The sequence below is a fragment of the Uranotaenia lowii genome, chromosome 3, assembly GCF_029784155.1.
Source record: "Uranotaenia lowii strain MFRU-FL chromosome 3, ASM2978415v1, whole genome shotgun sequence".
Classification (NCBI taxonomy): Eukaryota; Metazoa; Arthropoda; class Insecta; order Diptera; family Culicidae; genus Uranotaenia; species Uranotaenia lowii.
Window position 1 is genome coordinate 11,011,318 of NC_073693.1, and position 22,747 is coordinate 11,034,064.

At 34.4% G+C, this 22,747-nt stretch overlaps 1 protein-coding gene across 3 annotated transcripts in view; it reads left to right on the forward strand.

Moving 5' to 3' along the window:
- LOC129750738 (uncharacterized) overlaps window positions 1–22,747 on the forward strand; it is a 272,716-nt gene that overhangs the window by 244,281 nt on the left and 5,688 nt on the right. For 2 of the 3 annotated variants that reach the window (XM_055745755.1, XM_055745756.1), the window contains exons 3-6: window positions 10,134–11,646; window positions 11,707–11,901; window positions 11,990–12,155; window positions 21,664–21,960. In XM_055745755.1, the coding sequence (XP_055601730.1) occupies window positions 10,134–11,646; window positions 11,707–11,901; window positions 11,990–12,155; window positions 21,664–21,960 (2,171 nt within the window). The remainder of the gene's footprint in view (window positions 1–10,133; window positions 11,647–11,706; window positions 11,902–11,989; window positions 12,156–21,663; window positions 21,961–22,747) is intronic. The other variant, XM_055745757.1, reaches the window with a different exon arrangement.

The following is a 22,747-nucleotide window of genomic DNA, read 5'->3' on the forward strand; positions in this document are numbered from 1 at the left end:
CAACACGCTGTTTTTTTCTCAATGTAGTCCTCTCAACACCCAATTTAAAGGCTGTCCTCTCAACACTCTGTCTTTCTTTTAATACGGTCCTCCCAACACGCAATCTCAAGGCTGTCCTCCCAACACGCCTTTTTCCACAGCTGCCCTGTCAACACGCTGTTTTTCTTTCAATGCAGTCCTCTCGACACCCAATTTTAAGGCCGTCCTCTCAACTCACATTTTGTCTCAACAGTCCTCTCAACACGTTGTCTTTCTTTCGGTCCTCTAAACTCCAAAGCTGTCCTATCAACTTGCTGTTTTTCTTTCAATGCAGTCCTCTCAACACCCAATTTCAAGGCTGTCCTCTCAATTTGCCTTTTTCACAGCTAGTGGCTCCTACATGGATTGTTCGATCTTGAAGAAAAGGTCATTCTCCTAAATTGTTTCCGATGAACGGCCTTAGGATTGAACCACCCAAAATAACGGGCCTCCATGATCGATCCATGATTTTCTATTTTTAACAAGGAAGAGCTACTTTTAAAAGAAAAAAACAAAATAATTCCTATTTGAAACGAAATTTAAAAGGTGTTTTAATCTTGTACCTATGGAAAATAAACCTTTCAAACACTTAAATATTTCAATATGATGCAGTACCTAAAACATTCAAAACATTTTTTGATCTAGCCGGGCGGCTAGACCATCGCATAAATGTTTGCCGGTGATTTGAAACAAGGAAAAGTTTTCTTGGTCCATAAATTTTCATATGCCGGCTTACATACACAAGCACAGCGCTAGGTCGATTCATTTAATTATATCCTTTTTGACTACCTGAAGCTTTGCCGGTGCTGGTTTTCATTCTTCTTGTCAAGTGATGGGGTATGAAGAAACGAGAAAATATATTATTTAGCTTCTTTCAGACGTAAACAATGCGGTTTTTCTGGGAGACAATGCCAGCGACCACAAAGCTTTTTTATGCTTACTTGGCACAAAATCATGTGCCAATTTTTCAATACTTCAAGGATGTCATGATTGGAGTAGAGTCTTATATGAGTACGGACAACTTTAACATTCTCGTTGGGAACAGCCTCTCGGGAAAAGTTCCAGGACTATTACTCTGATATCATTCTAATTTTCCAGAATTGTCCTCACCGAGCGACAAACTTCGGAAGTTCGATGTCTTTTTCCGAAACACTTGGGGTAAAAAATCGAAACTTGAGGCACCCCCAAATTAAGTCCGATTGAGCTGAAATTTTGCACAGGTTAGGTCGGTTGGAGTATGGATACATTTTTGGTTATTGTTTTTTTTATAATTTATTCAGTGTGGAACGACTTCATGACATTTTCAACAATGTTAAAACGGCGAACGATCAAACAGCCAGGAATCCGGCTTTCCTTCAATCGGGACTTAGCAATCGCTAAACCCGATATGCATAGAAATCTTTCAATAGAATTACTTTCTTTTAATATCTCTAAGCAAACATCAATTGCATCACCGCCGTAACAGAAGTTTCTATGAGTATTTACAGTTAGCTGTTTGAGCAAACTAACTACGCAGAACTATCTTATCTGATCGGAACCTAAATTGCTTCCTCGCTCGCTCGCTCGTTTGCTAACGGGAAAGAACGGGAAACCGACCAACAATCGAACAACGCTCACCTGTTCCAGCATTGATTAGATCACGTTTGGCTAAGCTCGGACTGACTGAAAGGAGGCCCGGCAGCAACTTTTCTCGGTTAAGTGCAAACCTTGTACAAGGTTATGTCTGGCCCGGTTGACCTTCTCCCATGACCAGCACAAGCTCATTCAGACACCCATGCATATGCGGGGAAACCTCTCAAAGAAAGGACCCACCGTTTTACAATTCAACTCCAAGCAATGGCAGCTACCTTTATACGATTCCGAATGGAACCACTTTTGCACCTGTGCTGTGCCCCGCCCACCCACTTCTAATAGCCGTTCAATTGAAACTGCAATAAAATATTCCTACACAGAAAAAAACAGTAGTAGAAATATTGAAACCAGTTTCGCACTTCGAAAAAGGCCCCAAGGGGACTTGCAAAAATTGAAAAAAAAAAGAAACATTGAAACCAAACTCTCGTAAAGGTGCCATATAGCAATCATGTTCGACGTAAGTAACAGGCAGGACTTCCAAAAACGGAAGAAACGGTTTTTTGTGGTTTAAGTTTCATAGCATCGCTTAAGTCTTACCCATACCCTGAGGGAGGATACCCAGCCAGCCAGAGGGAGAAGAGCACCAAAGTCGCGAAGTCGGATCGCCTTAATGGGCAATGGACCATCGATAGCGTTTTTTGTTGCTTATTTTCAACAAACTACTTCCAACATAGTTCGGCACGACGATGACCTTAACCCAAAAAAACGCAACGGCTCCCCTTGCGCAGCCTCTAGCTGTCATCAATGGTTGTCTTTTTAGCGTCGGAGTGCTTCAAAAAAATAACGAGGCATCAATTGAAAAGGGCGATTTCGTGACGTCAGAGCTTAATCATGTTAAATCAAAACTTCTGTTTCTGCAAAAAATAAAAACAAAATTGACAAATATGACAAAATTGACAAAAATAACAATAATAGCAAAAATGACAAAAATGACAAAAATGACAAAAATGACAAAAATGACAAAAAATGACAAAAATGACAAAAATGACAAAAAAGAAAAAAAAGACAAAAATGACAAAAATGACAAAAATGACAAAAATGACAAAAATGACAAAAATGACAAAAATGACAAAAATGACAAAAATGACAAAAATGACAAAAATGACAAAAATGACAAAAATGACAAAAATGACAAAAATGACAAAAATGACAAAAATGACAAAAATGACAAAAATGACAAAAATGACAAAAATGACAAAAATGACAAAAATGACAAAAATGACAAAAATGACAAAAATGACAAAAATGACAAAAATGACAAAAATGACAAAAATGACAAGAATGACAAAAATGACAAAAATGACAAAAATGACAAAAATGACAAAAATGACAAAAATGACAAAAATGACAAAAATGACAAAAATGACAAAAATGACAAAAATGACAAAAATGACAAAAACGACAAAAAAGACAAAAATGACAAAAATGACAAAAATGACAAAAATGACAAAAATGACAAAAATGACAAAAATGACAAAAATAACAAAAAAGACAAAAAAGACAAAAATGACAAAAATGACAAAAATGACAAAAATGACAAAAATGACAAAAATGACAAAAATGACAAAAAAGACAAAAAATACAAAAATTACATAAATGACAAAAATGACAAAAATGACAAAAATGACAAAAATGACAAAAATGACAAAAATGACAAAAATGACAAAAATGACAAAAATGACAAAAATGACAAAAATGACAAAAATGACAAAAATGACAAAAATGACAAAAATGACAAAAATGACAAAAATGACAAAAATGACAAAAATGACAAAAATGACAAAAATGACAAAAATGACAAAAATGACAAAAATGACAAAAATGACAAAAATGACAAAAATGACAAAAATGACAAAAATGACAAAAATGACAAAAATGACAAAAATGACAAAAATGACAAAAATGACAAAAATGACAAAAATGACAAAAATGACAAAAATGACAAAAATGACAAAAATGACAAAAATGACAAAAATGACAAAAATGACAAAAATGACAAAAATGACAAAAATGACAAAAATGACAAAAATGACAAAAATGACAAAAATGACAAAAATGACAAAAATGACAAAAATGACAAAAATGACAAAAATGACAAAAAAGACAAAAATGACAAAAATGACAAAAATGACAAAAATGACAAAAATGACAAAAATGACAAAAATGACAAAAATGACAAAAATGACAAAAATAACAAAAAAGACAAAAATGACAAAAATGACAAAAATGACAAAAATGACAAAAATGACAAAAATGACAAAAATGACAAAAAAGACAAAAAATACAAAAATTACATAAATGACAAAAATGACAAAAATGACAAAAATGACAAAAATGACAAAAATGACAAAAATGACAAAAATGACAAAAATGACAAAAATGACAAAAATGACAAAAATGACAAAAATGACAAAAATGACAAAAATGACAAAAATGACAAAAATGACAAAAATGACAAAAATGACAAAAATGACAAAAATGACAAAAATGACAAAAATGACAAAAATGACAAAAATGACAAAAATGACAAAAATGACAAAAATGACAAAAATGACAAAAATGACAAAAATGACAAAAATGACAAAAATGACAAAAATGACAAAAATGACAAAAATGACAAAAATGACAAAAATGACAAAAATGACAAAAATGACAAAAATGACAAAAATGACAAAAATGACAAAAATGACAAAAATGACAAAAATGACAAAAATGACAAAAATGACAAAAATGACAAAAATGACAAAAATGACAAAAATGACAAAAATGACAAAAATGACAAAAATGACAAAAATGACAAAAATGACAAAAATGACAAAAATGACAAAAATGACAAAAATGACAAAAATGACAAAAATGACAAAAATGACAAAAATGACAAAAATGACAAAAATGACAAAAATGACAAAAATGACAAAAATGACAAAAATGACAAAAATGACAAAAATGACAAAAATGACAAAAATGACAAAAATGACAAAAATGACAAAAATGACAAAAATGACAAAAATGACAAAAATGACAAAAATGACAAAAATGACAAAAATGACAAAAATGACAAAAATGACAAAAATGACAAAAATGACAAAAATGACAAAAATGACAAAAATGAAAAAAATGAAAAAAATGACAGAAATGGCAAAAATGACAAAAATGACAAAAATGACAAAAATGACAAAAATGACAAAAATGACAAAAATGACAAAAATGACAAAAATGACAAAAATGACAAAAATGACAAAAATGACAAAAATGACAAAAATGACAAAAATGACAAAAATGACAAAAATGACAAAAATGACAAAAATGACAAAAATGACAAAAATGACAAAAATGACAAAAATGACAAAAATGACAAAAATGACAAAAATGACAAAAATGACAAAAATGACAAAAATGACAAAAATGACAAAAATGACAAAAATGACAAAAATGACATAAATGACAAAAATGACAAAAATGACAAAAATGACAAAAATGACAAAAATGACAAAAATGACAAAAATGACAAAAATGACAAAAATGACAAAAATGACAAAAATGACAGAAATGACAAAAATGACAATTTTGACAATTTTGACAATTTTGACAATTTTGACAATTTTGACAATTTTGTCAATTTTGACAATTTTGACAATTTTGACAATTTTGACAATTTTGACAATTTTGACAATTTTGACAATTTTGACAATTTTGACAATTTTGACAATTTTGACAATTTTGACAATTTTGACAATTTTGACAATTTTGACAATTTTGACAATTTTGACAATTTTGACAATTTTGACAATTTTGACAATTTTAACAATTTTGACAATTTTGACAATTTTGACAATTTTGACAATTTTGACAATTTTAACAATTTTGACAATTTTGACAATTTTAACATTTTTGACAATTTTGACCATTATGACAATTTTGACAATTTTGACAATTTTGACAATTTTGACAATTTTGACAATTTTGACAATTTTGACAATTTTGACAATTTTGACAATTTTGACAATTTTGACAATTTTGACAATTTTGACAATTTTGACAATTTTGACAATTTTGACAATTTTGACAATTTTGACAATTTTGACAATTTTGACAATTTCGACAATTTTGACAATTTGGTCAATTTGACAATTTTGACAATTTTGACAATTTTGACAATTTTGACAATTTTGACAATTTTTGACAATTTTGACAATTTCGACAATTTTGACCATTTTGACCATTTTGACCATTTTGACAATTTTGACAATATTGACAATTTTGACAATTTTGACAATTTTGACAATTTTGACAATTTTGACAATTTTGACAATTTTGACAATTTTGACAATTTTGACTATTTTGACTATTTTGACAATTTTGACAATTTTGACAATTTTGACAATTTTGACAATTTTGACAATTTTGACAATTTTGACAATTTTGACAATTTTGACAATTTTGACAATTTTGACAATTTTGACCAAAATGACAAAAATGATAAAATTCAATTGGTTTGTTGGTACCTTGAAGGTCTTTTTAATCGAAGTTGAAACCGGCGATTGTGTCCAAAACTTTCAGAAAATATAAATGAATAAAGTTTTAATGTTCAACCTTCTGATAACAGCAGGAGCGATAGCGCTTTCAATATACAAATCAAGTTACAACTCGTGTCATAAATCTAGTTAAGGTCTCCACCCCGGATCTTTCTTGATTGAGCAACATAAATCAAATAAAACCCGAAAAAAACTCAATCCTTGTGGGCCGAAGAAGGCGACGACGACGAAATCGGAATCACTTTCCTGTGTTTTGTATTTCGATTTACCTTCCCGTGGACCACCGTCACAATAAATTCTCCCTCACCTTTCCTTGGGGTTCTTATTAACTTTCTCGTCCGAATGTGTTAATCAGGGCCCCGGGAGGAAATTTCATGTAAACATCCCAGGTCCCAGGTCGTCACCATATGCACCACACATTCTGTGGGTCGAATTAAGAAAAAAGCCCCCGGGGGCACATACTCATTCTGTATTTATTCATGTTTTTTCGGGGCTCATTCGGCAGTGGTGGGCCGTGTTACATTTTTTAACCGTGTAATTTATTGCCGTCACAAAAATTGGGGAATAAAATTGTTCCACGCCTTTGGATGCACGCCGTTGGGTGCGTCTCGAGGTTATTTTTTTCAACTCCGTCTCCCTTGTTGACACTTCGCGCTTTTAAAGCGTAACGGAATAAATGTAGCTACACTTCTTCATCTAAAAGATCGGAACGATCTCTCTTAGGTTGGGAAATGTAGTCAATTGATAGTAATTATTCAACGGAAGAAAAATGATTCCTCGTCGTCGCTTAGCTCACAGCTCCCCATATGAATTGGCGAAGCCGAAGATCTGCGCGATCAAACGGAAGTTCATTTATTTTAATGAACGACACACGATCGCATCGCCATCTGCCGGTCGGATCTTCAACGAGCTGGAATTGGCACATTTACCGGGATCAAAGGAGCCATAAATCAAGGGCCGCCCTGCTGTTGCCATGGCTATTGCCATGGAGACTGATGATGAGTTAGCTTCGTTGACAAATCGGAACACGACGAGGACGACGAAGACGCGAGAGACTCGTTTCGCGTTTGCTTTCGATTATCATTTAGGGTTTCGGTTTCTCGCTGAAAAGTGATGTTAGATGTGAGCAGCGACCCCTTTCGACGTTTGTAAATGGCAGTGAAACCACCTGTGTTTTTGAATTTGAATGCCACCACATCCATTCCGCGAAAGGGCAATCGATTGAATGGAACAAGTTGCGCGACTGTTGCGTGGGAGCTCCTTAAAAGTTGATGAACAACTTTGACTTCAACACTATTTCCAAGTGGTACTTGCATATTCATTCAGAGTAGGATTATTTTTCTACCGGAACATCAAAATTGATGGAGGTCGTACCACAACGAAATGAAGAATCAGTTTAGATGCAAGGGTGCATGGCTGTCAGTGAAAGTGAAACCTAACTAAGCAAACAAGGTAAATCTGTCAACTTTGTCAACTGTCAAAAACTATCTGGCGGTTCGTGCCGTCATCTCCTGTCAAGTTAGCGACGATGCACAAAATACCTACTCATCCCATATTTTGCGTCCCGTCATGTTTAATGAACTTTATTTTTGTCGGGCCTCCCGGCACTAAGGAAATTACCAACTGAGCCAAGGTTATTGGAGGATTGAAGGTTATTAACACCTGGTTGAACTGATATCACGTTCCTGAAATTTTAAACCGTTACAGTCCATTTGACACTAGAAAATTGTCTAAATTGTCAAAATTAGCTTAGCTTAGCTTGATTGACTACTCACATCCACCCTAATCATTGAGCCCGAAATACTTTATCAATAGTTTTTGAAGTGTAAATAATCTTTGGACAGTTTAATAAATTATTCTCAACGTATTAAAGTTTTGAAGAAAACCTTTTTATATAATTGACAGTATTTTGAAATAAATGCATTTCGGATTCCACGATCGCAGGCGTGGCTCAGTAGAACAAGTTCCACATCGCCAATGGTTGCTACTCCGTGATTGACCGAGGCCATCAATTTTGTACAAGGGTCAAAAGAATGGTTCTTGGGATTAGAAACTCATTCTCAATGTACAAAATTCATGCTCTCTCTCTTTGAACATCAATAACCGCACCGGCCACGTCCTAGTAGTCAATAGATAGTTAGGAAAAATAGAGAAAGGGATGAAAGACATAAATTTGCGCTTTAGGACCGAGGTCACCTCTGCATCCTAGCAAATAATTTTGTTTGGGAATGTGGGTAAAAGGACAATATCTGGAAACACCTCTGACAAGTGCATGGATCTGGTTATTTAAACCTGTTTCCCTCATCTCTTACAATTCGCTGATCAAATTCCTAAACCGTATTGTTTATACTTGATTCTCGATTTTCATTAGGAAATAAGGTATTAATTTGATACCGTGATAAATTAATGTTTGAAAACACTACGCTCCAACTGACAAACCGAATAGTAACAAATTCTAAAATTATTTAATATCAGGAAAGCTTGAACTGGAATGTTCAGAAAATATTATGCTACTTTTTAGACGTTCATGTTACTATTTTACAACAATTACTGGTTGTTACACCGACCACCATATCCGTTTTTTTTATTTGCTCAAAACAAATCATCAAAACAAAAAGCCTACTTCTTCCTTTACAATCTTCCAACTTTTTACGGAGATAAAACAATCTTCTGCAAATATTTTTAAAACCAAAAATGTTAGATTTGTTTAAACCTTATCTATCCATAAAAACACTAATGATTAAGCATATTACATTTTTCAATACAATTTAAGTGACTATGGGCTGGGTTAATTTATCAATGCTTCAATTCTTTTTTTAATGATCTGATACTCTTTAGAGAAATGTTTATAGTAGAATTATATATCAACTTTTCCACCTATAAGACTTATTTGGTTTTAGAGTTTCTATAACAAAGCAGCAAAACAATATAATGTATTGCTTTTGAAAACAAAATCTATACTATCTTCTATGAATTAAAATCTTTCGCATGTTAAATTAATTAAAAATGTCAAAATTGTCAAAATTGTCAAAATTGTCGAAATGGTCAAAATTGTCAAAATTGTCAAAATTGTCAAAATTGTCAAAATTGTCAAAATTGTCAAAATTGTCAAAATTGTCAAAATTGTCAAAATTGTCAAAATTGTCAAAATTGTCAAAATTGTCAAAATTGTCAAAATTGTCAAAATTGTCAAAATTGTCAAAATTGTCAAAATTGTCAAAATTGTCAAAATTGTCAAAATTGTCAAAATTGTCAAAATTGTCAAAATTGTCAAAATTGTCATAATTGTCAAAATTGTCAAAATGGTCAAAATTGTCAAAATTGTCAAAAATGTCAAAATGGTCCAAATTGTCAAAATTGTCAAAATTGTCGAAATTGTCCAAATTGTCAAAATTGTCAAAATTGTCAAAATTGTCAAAATTGTCAAAATTGTCAAATTGTCAAAATTGTCAAAATTGTCAAATTGTCAAAATTGTCAAAATTGTCAAAATTGTCAAAATTGTCAAAATTGTCAAAATTGTCAAAATTGTCAAAATTGTCAAAATTGTCAAAATTGTCAAAATTGTCAAAATTGTCAAAATTGTCAAAATTGTCAAAATTGTCAAAATTGTCAAAATTGTCAAAATTGTCAAAATTGTCAAAATTGTCAAAATTGTCAAAATTGTCAAAATTGTCAAAATTGTTAAAATTGTCAAAATTGTCAAAATTGTCAAAATTGTCAAAATTGTCAAAATTGCAAAATTTTCAAAATTGTCAAAATTGTCAAAATTGTCAAAATTGTCAAAATTGTCAAAATTGCCAAAATTGTCAAAATTGTCAAAATTGTCAAAATTGTCAAAATTGTCAAGATTATCAAAATCATTTAAATTGTGCATGCATCAAAATCCTAGAAAACTTGACTTGTTGTTCCTTCTAACTTTAAAACTTTTTTGCTTTTTTTATTTACAGGTAGCAGCACCGATTTGGCTCCATCTCTGCTGGGCTACTACGATTCACTAGCGATCAAAGTTACCGCAAGCTCTGACGGCGAAATCAACGGAAACGAACCGTCCACGCCAGGTGACGCTTTAAATAATAATATCAAAATCAACAACCTGAACGCCGCAGCGATCATTCCAAGTTCATCAACACCCGCAACATTCATCACCAGTCATCATAGTCAGCTTAGGATAGTGAACTCGAGTGAAGCCAGCCACATTTCGCATGAACAGCGTTCATTTCAGTCGGGGTTGATCAAGTTCAAATCAGTAGGCCATAGCAACATTGGGCATACAAGGCCTTCGAGGGCTTCATTTCATCATCCAAAGCTTGGTGAAAAGTTTCGCAATCTATCGTCCAACGTTCAGCGGATTCTGTCCAATACAGAATCTACCGTAGACGGTGATCTTCAGGACCAATTGAACCCTGTGAGGTTACCACCTGCACCATTTCACAGAAATCAACCGCAATCGGCTTCATTCAGCACTAGTCGATCGCTATTTAGCAATCCATCAACCAAGCATACTGTCAAAAATCTTCCTCTATCGCGGAACATTACCAAATTCACCAACCAAGTCACGTCCGCAGGTGAACTTATTGAACCACTTCAAAAGCCTTCAGAGACTGCTGGGAACCCTAAACCCGAAAGCAATGGCAACTGTGATGATCACGAAATACCTAAGCTAAGCTTCATCCAGCAGCGTATCAAATCCCTAACGTCTGCCCTCGTTGGAGACGAAGATATTCCACCGGATCCCGAACCGGACATAGTTCTTCGTAATCCCGAGAAAGCCCAACAGATGGCGGCACCAGCACCTAGTCAGCAAAATCCAAATGTTGGTGATCAGAACGATGCCTTCGTCGAGAACTGCGACGATTCCGAACATCGGACCACGATCGTCGAAGCTCGCAATCCCTATCTTAATCTAGTCGTTGTGGAGCCTCCCGAGTCCGGCGAATCGAACCCTCTAGATCCCACCGAAGAACATCGGCGTAAGCTTTCGTACGCACGAGCTCAGCTCATGAACTCCCAGCCACATCGTCTTACGGGTTCTCCAAAATTTCCACGATCACCCCATGGCAATCTACTGCTGACGCCTTCGACGTCAACGTCTACCCCCAGCCTGGATACGGTTAGCTCTAATTCTCTCTCGTCGAGCAAGACTTCGCTGACCCAAACGCCGGGTACTCCGGTCCTAAACACTCGACCTCTCTCCGCGACCTCCATTTGTTCCTACTCATCTAGTAGCAGTTCCGGATCGGACAACTTACTTCTAGCTGGAGGACGAGTCTGTGGGGCCTCCTATCAGGCCAGCGTTGAGAGTCTTGCCGATCCCAGCGAGTGCGAGCAAAATGGCGGAGGAACAGGCTTGAACGGATCGGTCACCACTGTCAGTGGATTAACGATGTGTGAGAGAGCCGTCAACGAAATTATCGACTCGGAGCGGAGCTACGTCGAAGACTTGGGTCAAATAATAAAAGGGTAAGTTTCCGTTCATAGGGTGTCTTACCTCATTTGAAACCATATTACCTTCTTTAACAGATACCTTCAAGATTGGAAGGAACGCGCTTGTTTGAAGGTGGACGAACTGGATATTCTCTTCAGCAACATTCAGGAGATTTGGGAGTTTAATACCAAACTGCTTTCGAGGCTCAACGAATCGGGTGGCGATCCGGTGAAGATATCCGACTGCTTCGTGGATCTGCATGGGGAGTTCAATTGCTACACAACTTATTGGTGCGTGTCCTAGTCTTAATCCCTAATGTTAGTCTAATCTTATCAATAATACCTATTTTTAATTTTATTTTCAATTTCTTCATATCAGTACTCGCTACCCAGAAGCCATCGCCCTGCTAACTCGGCTACTGCAGGCTACCTACACGAATTCGCTGCTCATCAACACCCAGAAGATGTTGAATCACACCCTACCACTTGGGTCTTATCTGCTGAAGCCGGTTCAGCGAATCCTAAAGTACCATCTACTGTTGGATGTAAGTACTCTAGAAACCATACTAAAACCTGCACTTTTAATAGAAGCGGTGACCGGAACCTATCCTGCATATGTGTATCTACTTATTTTAAGTAATTCGAAGCTCCACTTCCCTAGCAGATAACGGGACCACACACACTCATTATCGGTAATCAAAAATACCTATGAGTAGTTTGTTATTTATTATTTTCTACTCAACCACTCAATTCATGATGCAGATCGTCGCTACGTCAGCTAAAATCAATTCCAATTTATTGTTGCAGTTCTACCTACTTAGTCGGGGTTTTAAGTGGAGAAAGATAGAAAGAGCGCTTTATTAAGTAGGTACCTACGCCTAGTGCTTACCCTTAAAATAATACCTGATGGTTGCGGGCTTGTTTGCTTATGTCTGATAACCGGGCACCACGTAATGATATATGGCGAAGGTCACTGGGCGACTTTCCTGAGCCGCCGTGCCGCTCTTTTTTCCCCAGTAGAGACTGATAATTGTCATTCGGTGAGTGCGATTTTCCAGTAAGACATGGGCGTAGGGCAAAATTTAAATTTGAAAAGAATGCGATTGAGGACCTCAAGTCAACGCAAAGCGTATCCATTTAGAAGTTTAAACTATACTGTAAATTGATTCAAAGCTGAAATTTTCATATTTTTATCTCCATTATTTTATTGAATAAAAACTTAAACTCTTCAAGAAACGGGGAAAATTGTAAGACTGGCAGTTAGACAATCGGTAAAAAGAGCTGTGAACCCCTAACGATCGGTCGGCATGCTTACCACTCAAATACTATGTTGCAGGGGAGTTCGGATAGACTAAGGTAAAACTTCTAGGCCTCCCAAGTTACACAGATTAAGCCGACTGGCTTTTAATTTTTATATTGCTGTATGAAGTCTTTCCCAGAGCATTCAATTTTTAAAACTGTTTTATTGTAACATAAGAAATGCTTTATTAATCGTGTGTTTTAAAAGAGCCCTGAAAATTTGGTTAAACACTATTTTAAGAGTGTTGTTAAAAAGTTGCAAAAGTATTCCTAAAGCTTCAATAAAACACATACATACTTTCCTGTTTTATTAATAAAGCACTCAATGCTATTTTAAAACTAACGTTCATGCCAATTTGAAATCTGTATTATTGGAACAGTGGATGTAGGCATGATAAAACTAAGTGACAGATGATTTGACAATCGAGAAGAAGGCATATACGGTTAAACTTTTATACCACTTTTTGAGATGACATAACCTGTTTTGAAAGGACTTTGAGTGATGGTTTTGAGAAAAACAAAACACAGCTAAATCATCAGAAAAATAAAAACAACTTTATAACATCCCAAGCAACCAAAAGTCACATATTTACTGGAATGAAGGCATTAAAAGTTACATATTGGCTGACAAAGAGAATCAACTTCCCAATTCCCTTTAGTGAACTTTATGTACTCATTAATGAACTTGAAAGTTGCAAAAGTGATTAATATGTACGTTGTATGTGACTTGTTTTGCCCAATTCCCATTAGTGAACTATATGTGCTCATTAACGAACTTGAAAGCTGCAAAAGTGATATATACGTACGTTATACGGGACTTAAGTCATATAAATAGCACAAAAGTGCTCAATACGGGATTCGGTAAGTCACATAAAGGGCACAAAAGTGCTCAAACGGGATTTGATTAGTCACAAAAAGTGCATTGATGTGCTTTCAAAATTAAATCACCACTTCGAGTTTTAGCTTCAGTTAGAACAACATCTAGGCGTGGCCTAGTGGTAGCGTGTTCGATTCTCATCACGAAGGTCGGGGTTCGATCCCCAAGCCGGGTAAGTTTTTTTTCAATAAGTAATTTTGTACTTGAGTGACCATTCTGATGCGATATATGTAGGAAATGTAGGAAAGAAGCAATTGAGCAATTTGTCGAGTTTGAAATCCGGCGCGTAGCATCATGGTGGCAACGGTACAGAACACCGTAAATAATCAAGAGAAGGTGATATGAACCGAAGCCAACGGTTCAGTTGAGATAGAAAGAAATTTTTTTGCTCATTTTGCGATTTTTTGAAGCTGAATTAAGACGCCGCTGGAAGCTGAATAGAAGATCATTAAGACTTGTTATGGAACTTGAAAGTATCAATAAGGACTTAAATTTTGAGCTGCATAGAACGCACTTCATATCAATGATGAGGCCGAGTAAGCGTTTTTGTACCTGTTTTATGGGACTTTTAGTTGCTTGGGATCCGCATTCAAATTTCAAAATCGCAAAACAGTCCACATCATTCATCGCTGAATTCTAAGGGTTCGAATGAAAGCACTAGCTGTGAATAAACGTTTTTTGTGATTTGATCAAATAAATGTATTAGACATATAATTTGGTTTGATTGAAAAATATTAATTTGTATTTCTAAGTATGTTCTTTCAGTTAAATAAAAAAGAATATATGCAGTTCATATAACAACAGTGTCCATAGACTAACAATGGGTATGACTTCATATAATTGAATGTCCAAATTGGTTGTTTTTATCAAATCTATCTATGATATCTGATTGACAAATAAAGAAGCCCATAAGCATGAAACTGATTACCTTCCTTCTGGTTTCCCTGTTTTATGTCTAAACTTTTACCGTAATATTATTTTAGTTAGTGGAACTTTCAAATTAAATCTATTGCAACGAATTATCCGATTTTATAAGACATTTTTGGAACAATGCTTTAAGTGATCAGTATTTTTTAAACTATTATTTTTAGCCATTTGGATCAGAGGGATTCAAATGCTTAAATCATCAATTTATAATAAAGTATACTTATCAATTCTTCATATTTCAATCTAGATTTGGTGCAAAAAATTCCGAAGAAAAATAATGAACATTTTTTCGATATATTGAAAACTGCTCAAATTCGAAAAATATATTTTGAAAATTTAGCACCTTGACAATTTTGAAGCGAATTTTATCGAAACTTTTGAGCACCTAAACCCCTTTTAATCAAGGCTTCTGATTTGGTGCGGTTGGATCCAAGAAAAGGAAGTTTAAATTTAAAAAAAAAAAACTTCACTACCTATCAAACTAATAATTTTTATCCTTAACTAATGCCGTTTACGAAAATATGTCATGGTTTAATAAAGTTAAAAAAAATGAATTAATGAGAAATTCTACATACTTTTATTAAATAGTCATAGTTTCGATGTTCTTAACTCAGCTGCTGAGAATTGGAAAAATTAAGTAGGTCTACAGCAACCTTAAAAGTAGTATACTAACTTCTGAACTGAATCAGAAGTCAGTATACTACTTTTCAATCAATCCATTTTTTATGTTTCAAAAAAGCTAAAATTCATGGATTTTTTATTTCCTTATCATACATATTGTTGTAAAAATATCCATTTAGCTGAAAAAAAAATCCAGATTTTCCATTATGATTTTAGTTAAAAATTTTCGGGATTTGTCTTGCATTTTTATTAATTGTTTGAAACTAAAAACAAAAAAAAAAAATTAAAACAGTTCTAGCAAATAAATAACGTTGGCAATAAAAAAGCACCCAATTTCTTTTTTTGAATTTTTTGTGTATGTATGTAAAACTGAGTATAATCGGGAATAATTTTTTTTAATTTTTATGTGATAAGTACTCAACAATTAAAATGTCGATAGTTGTAGCAAATGTCACTATTTAGTATAACTATAATGGTTCAGTTGAACTTTCAAAATGAATAATAGCATTAGGTTCTAATATGCGATGGAAGAAGTACTTATCGTTCACCAAGTTTCAATTAACGAAATGAAGAGTTAATCACCGTAATTTTGTTTTTATGGAATTATTTTATCGGCTATATCGATGAAATTTTATATTCTTTGAAAAAGAATATTCAAGAATTGAAAGATATAGCCGGTAAAATAATTTCATAAAATTATCAATAAACTTCCATGTTATGATCGCCCATCGAGCTCGGTATTAAATTTGATTTTATATGACTATCAAGCCAGGGAAAATGAAAAATAAGCTTAGCTGTAAATTTTTTCCGTCATTGGTTTTTATTCTAATTACTGTAAATTAATGAAATAAGACTCGCAGTCGCAGTTGGCCTTGGACGAATACGGTAGTGTTTTTTTCGGTAGTGCGTTTCGTCTACGTTCATAACTACTTCAAATTTTTAGTTATGAATTGAAGATACTTTTTACATTGGAAAGGATAAAGTGAAGTAAAGTATAATTACATGTGAAGTTTTGAGAGCAGCTATACGGGGTACATTTATTTCGAATCGAAAAATAGTGCTTGATAAAAAAGCAAAGAAAAATGGCTGGCGGTGTGGTATGTTTTTCACTTACGCAGTGCAAAATTCAACGATGCCCTGGTTCAAAAATGTGTTTTAGTGATCGAATGCTGGTAAAGCCATGATGGATTGTTGTAAAAAAGACAATCTGAAGGGTTTGGCAAACAGATATTGCCTAAGTTAAAGGTCAACGAAAGGGAAAAAAGGATGAAGCCGCGATGGGCAAACGAAAGCGTGATTTTCCTGATTGCTGCGATGCACGTTGCTCATAGGCAACAGATATTTAAAAATATATTTGGATGCAACCCATTTCAAAATGACTGGAATCAGGAAGAATGGAGACAGCACTGGCTGAAACACACCACCTTTTAATGGACTTTGGTAAGATCGTTTCTTTTTTTAAATTCAATGTTTTTTAACCATATTTGATTCATTTTGCTCATCAGTTTTATTTGCCAAGTAGGGTTTCCCATGTATATATCCCTTCCACTACCTATCTGAATACAGCACCTTGGGTCGCATAAGTTCTCTGCACCTGAAAAGTTCATTTAGCTGTATCAGATCATCCCCATTATGATTACATTGACTTGTCGCGGTATGCATTATTGTACCACACTTATTTTAAAAACCAACACTTGAAATGAGTTTTGCATCCAGATACTCCTTTTGGCATCATATGTTTGCCAATGCAAGATGTGTGTAGTCACCCAATGCTATGCTATTACTGTAAATAATGAAATGTTCAAGTAAAAAAAACAATCATAAATGCCTCTTATCTGAATATCCGGAAAAGGTAACTGGAGCTCAATGCGACAACTCGTCTGCATGCAATTCTAAGGTTGGTCCTATGTTCCAGAAGCGTAACACCGTTCATTCCAAGCAAATAACTTCTTTTAAAAAGCACGTACACCCATTTTTCTTCAAAACTCCTTTTTAAACTAACAAAAAATATAAATACTGTTGAATTTATCGTTTCTCAATGCCAAAAGACATGTTTCATTAAACACCTAATAACTTTTGTTTTTTTATAAGATACGAAGTTACGGTCTTCCACAAAGCTGTTCGGCAGAAAATTTCCCTTGAATAATTTTTAAATTGGAACAGAAATCATTGGCAGACACGGTTCCTCAAATGTATCAAAAATTATGTTAATTTATACAAACATAAAAGTTCATATTTACTTATGTAAACGTAACTTTAGACGTTACGTTACGTAACGTTACTCATAGAATGCGCTTTGGCTTATAAAGCAGCTTCAGAAAATAGTCTTTGGAGAGATGTGAAGGTTGACATAAAGCCTAAATTTTTACTTGGGGGGTTAACTCCCGTCGGTGAGCCGTTTAATTTTTTTCGATACATTTATGATATTTACGGCTTATGTTCTTTCCTGCTTTGATACTATCATGTTTCACTAATACTTTCCATCACCTTCGGAAATTGTATAATTTTTAAGTACGAAGATGTACCAAAAAGAATTCATAACATTAGTATTGATCTTATTTCACAATTGTTTTGGAAGCTGAATTAAAAGGTCGCTGGAAGCTTAATAGAAGGTCATTGATACTTGTAGTGGAACTAGAAATTATAAATAAGAACCTAAATTTTGAGCTGCAAAGAACGTACTTCAGATCATGATGGGACTGAGTAAGCTTTTTTGTACCTGTTGACTTTTGGTTGCTTGGGAGGACATGGTAAACCTGCAAATATTAACCCTTGATCCTGAAGCATTCGTTCTACTTGCCGCTCGAAAATCCACTAAACTCTGGTTCTACCTCTCGAGGTTTGCTCCCCAAAAAACCGACCCTGAGGATGTGCAACTTTTTAGGAAGAATCACAACATAGTCATCGGCTTAATAGTGGCTCAGTATCCAAGGATACGGGAAAATTTTACCTAGTTGGTAGAACCGGAATACTACTATCTAGCATAAATAGATCGTGGATTGCAAACCGAACAGCAGAATTTTACTTGGAACTAACAGAGACATGGCTAAACGAAAACACTGTCTAAGCTAACTGCCCAGCAGCTCACTACACGATACAAATAATGGGATCGCTCGATAAACTATAAATAATACCAATGTGATCGGTGTAAAAAAAAACAGCAGTTTGGTATTGATCGACCATGAAATTAGCCTGGATCTTTTAAACTACTTGTTTGATTCCAAAATTAAAATGCATATTCTTAATTGTAACTGCATCGATGATATATGTAAGTCTCGAATGACGTAATAATGTTAAACTGACTATAATCGAAACAAAAAAAAAACTATAATTTTTCTAGAAAAAGCTTGCCAGATTGATCCGGATTTACCCGGTTATTGATAAAAAGTTGGGGAATAGTCCGGTCCGCCTGGTTGTCCGAACTTCGTTGAAAAAGCCCAAATTAATTTACTTTATTTGCCAAATAAAAGAAACAAATGTTCTAATTTTTCATGTATGCGTTCAAAACGAATTTTTTGAGCAAGTTTTATTAAAATTACCATGAAAGGTTTTATGGAAGCCTAAAATACAATCAAAAATCAACTGATGAGTTTTCAAAAAAAAATCTTGAAGTCTTCTTCTTATTATGATTTGTGTTGAGTTATTCCTGGGTTTTGACCAAATTTGCCCAGATATTGCTCGGATTTTTGGTTGACACTTTTGAAATCAAATGCTCGTTTTTATACAAAATATCCCAGATTGGTCGGTGCTAAAATTTGTTTTGCAAAGCTCACTCTGAAACCCATTTTTTTCGCTGAAAATTCACAGAAGTTGTAGATATATTGTGATTACAATAAACTTTAGTTCTACAAAAAACCTTATTGATGGAAAATATTAAATACTAAATATTTTTATTCAAGTTTCACCATTTCTTGTCCTATGTTAGTTAGAAAAGAAGAAATCTAAATGCGTTCAAAATCGAGGGTAAAAAAAATGACGAGAAGCGATAAATATGATCAATAGTTAGGACCGATGAAGTTCTAAAATTAACTTCTTTAGCCCATATGTTCATGAAACTTTTGAAAAAACAGTTTAAACAATGTTTTCTAAACGATAAAGTTTTCGTAGAACTTAAGTTGTGTGTAATCATGAATAAAACTGTGAATTTTTAGCGAATAAACAAATAGGATTTTAAATATTTAATAGCTACAACAACGATAAAAGAAAAATAAAAAAGTTGACTTCCTGTTGAAGTCTTACGCTTTTAAAGCGCCGGTTGGAAAATCGATCGCCTCAATGGAAAATTTGACTACTTATTAAATTTTCTTACCATAAAGGCTTTTCTCATCCCCTTTTTCGTTTTTTTAACATTCCGGAATGGGTAATTTTGAAAATTTAAGGGTTTACCACCTACGAAATCTTCAAAATTTTAAACAAAAGTTCGAGCGTTTTCGTATTTTTGAAACGGTTTTTTCTCGCTTGGAGGGGGGATCACCCCGATCACCCACCTCTTCCTTTTCATAGGACCGGGCATGTGAGGAAATGCCTTTGAGTTTCTTATATCACCGGCCAATTGGAGGCTTTGGATTTGGAGAAAAATTTAAATGATGCCCGCGGAACCCACAAAAACACCACATTGTCTGCTCAGTGTGCTGAGTTGAACCAACATGGAGTTAGTAGGTGTCTGATTAAAATTTTCAAGGAAAACCGATAAAATTCAGAAAACTTTTCTATGACTAGTAGCCAAAGTAAAAAAAAATTGATAACATGAGTAGAAATATAAGAAAGATGCTTCTGTGCGGCGTTGCAAGTTTCCGACGAGTATTACTTTAAAATTAATGCTTCAAAAAAAAATCATTTGAAAAGCTCTTGTTTTTAGGATTTTTATCCTGTGCGGATCATTCATCCCTTCGTCTTGAAGAGCTTAGTCAAAGACCTGATAAACAAGAACAGGTCCAGTTCAACCTTTCTAATTTTTAAGTTTTAAGAGGAAAAGAAAGGAAAAGATTTTCGAAAATTTTAGTTCGAGTGGACCATCACGATTAGAGTACGAATGCTCAAAAGAGGTATAAATACTTAGTTTAATACCTAATGTTTTTTATCCCTCAATCTATAGCAGATCGTTTATTTCATGATTTCACGTCATTTTTATGAAGAATCTTGAACCGGTATGACATTGCCTTTCAGATGAATTTAAATTCATTGCGGTAATCTCGAGTTGATATACTCAAATCCAGAGCAAAGTTGAATTGTGGTGTTAGAAAATCTTAAAAATTGCAAATTGACAACTAGTTTGAAATACAGATATCTTTAAAGATTTGTCAAAAATACAGTGTTTCGTACTATGATAATCGAAAGATGCCAAAATGTGTTAAATTACGTAAACTTTCTAATCCACTTTTTAAAATTGTTCTACTAGGGACTAAAACAATTTAGATGGTCAAAAATTCTGTGTTAACACCACACACACACAAATCCAAATAAAATGCATGCTCAAATCGACATGAGAGATTCAGATGATACTTCTCGGGGCCGCCACTGACCATCGCAAGTGCAGTGATCACATCAGAATCCTCGCATCTCATCAGTTCCGCGGACCGGCTCAGCGAAATGGAATGCATTCACTACTGGATGATGATTTCAGATCCAATTGTACCAAACTGCCCATCGTCCAACCATTCAGCTCCCTCAGCGGACTTCAAGGGTACAGAGGGCCGGACCGGGCAAAGTACTTTCCCAAGCTTTGATCACTCGAAGCGAAGTCTGGTGCAAGATCTGGACCAACCCTGGTGCCAGGGAAGCATATTTGCGATAGCGGAGAAAGAGCTGCATGGGGAGAGACGAGATATTGTAATAAATCATCGCGGCTTTGGATTGAATTGATTTGAGCTGGAGTGTCGCTACATTGCATATGTGCGGTCTCATCCGACTGCATTCGTTGGAACAGTGGGATAGTAGTGGATTTCTGGCTGATCAAAATTTGAATGAAATTTTTTAAACCCTCTCCAACACATGGAGGTAGACGTCAAAAGAATAACCTAAAAAATTACACTTTTAATTTTTTTTTATATAACTGTGCAGAAGTAATTTACCAATCAAGATCATCATCAACCATGAAAAGAGTGAACTTTTAATTATACCTACATTGAGTTCAAGAGCTTATGAGAGCTTACAATCACAGACAAAAAGAAGAAGTGTACTAAATAACAGTGTGAATCATCGAAGACACTTGAATTGAATGAAAATGAAAGGTTCATGTCCCACATTGAATTCAAGTCTGATGATTTGTTTCTTCAAAAAATCAAAATAGTGTGATCTGACCTCAATTTTGTTTTTGATTACTATTCTAGAACCTCCGGAAGCACTACGACGATCAGCAGGTGGCCCATGCGCATGATCTGATGAAGAATGTGGCGCACAGCATCGATCAGGTGAAGAAGAAGCTGGAACAGCAAAGCCGGGTCAAGGAGCTTTCGGGCATCCTAGATGGGTGGTTAGGTCCGGATCTTTCGGTCTTAGGGGAGTTGAAGCAGGAAGGGCTGCTCAGTGAGCACACCAAACCCAGGGTAGTGCTCCTGTTCGAAACGATGCTCATCATCACCAAACCGAAGGAGGACAAACGGTTGCAGTTTCGCGCTTATATTCCGGTATGTACCTTGACAATCCCTAAATTTTTGTTATTTCGAAAAGAAATATGTTAAGAAAATTTAAATCTAACAGTTGAACAAAAACAAAAAATTGCTAACATAACCAAAATTATAATAAGAATAACAAAAACCACAAAATTTTACAAGCATAACAATACAACAAATATTTCAAATTTCAATTTCAAAAGACAAAATTACAAAAAATTACCCACAAATAACTATGACAATTAACATGTGAATTCACCCTCAACACCAAAATGTCAAAAAAATTGAGATTGCATATTATTCTGTTTAATTTTTATTCTGAAAAAAACGACAAAGGACAAAAAAGGCAAAAGGCATGGATTTATTTATTGAGGCTTTAAATATTTAGTTCATTCGCCTCTTACAAAAGGCGAATGAAAAAACAGGCAAAAAAGGCAAGAAAAAAAACAGCAAAAAAGGCAAAAAGGCAAAAAGGCAACAAGGCAAAAAGGCAACAAGGCAAAAAGGCAAAATGGAAAAAAAGCATACGCAAAAAGGCAAAAAGGGCAAAAAAGCTAAAGAGGCTAAAGAGGCAAAACAAGGCAATAAAAGGCAAAATAGAGCAAAAAAGGCAAAATAGGTAAAACAGGCAATGAAGGCAAAAAAGGCAAAAGAACATAAAATGCAAAAAAGACAAAAAAAGCAAAATCGCAAAAAGGCAAAAATGGTAAAAAATGCAAAAAAACAAGCATATAAGGCAAAAAAGCAACAAGGCAAAAAAGGCAATAAAAAGCAAAAAGACAATGAAAGGCCAAAAAAAAGC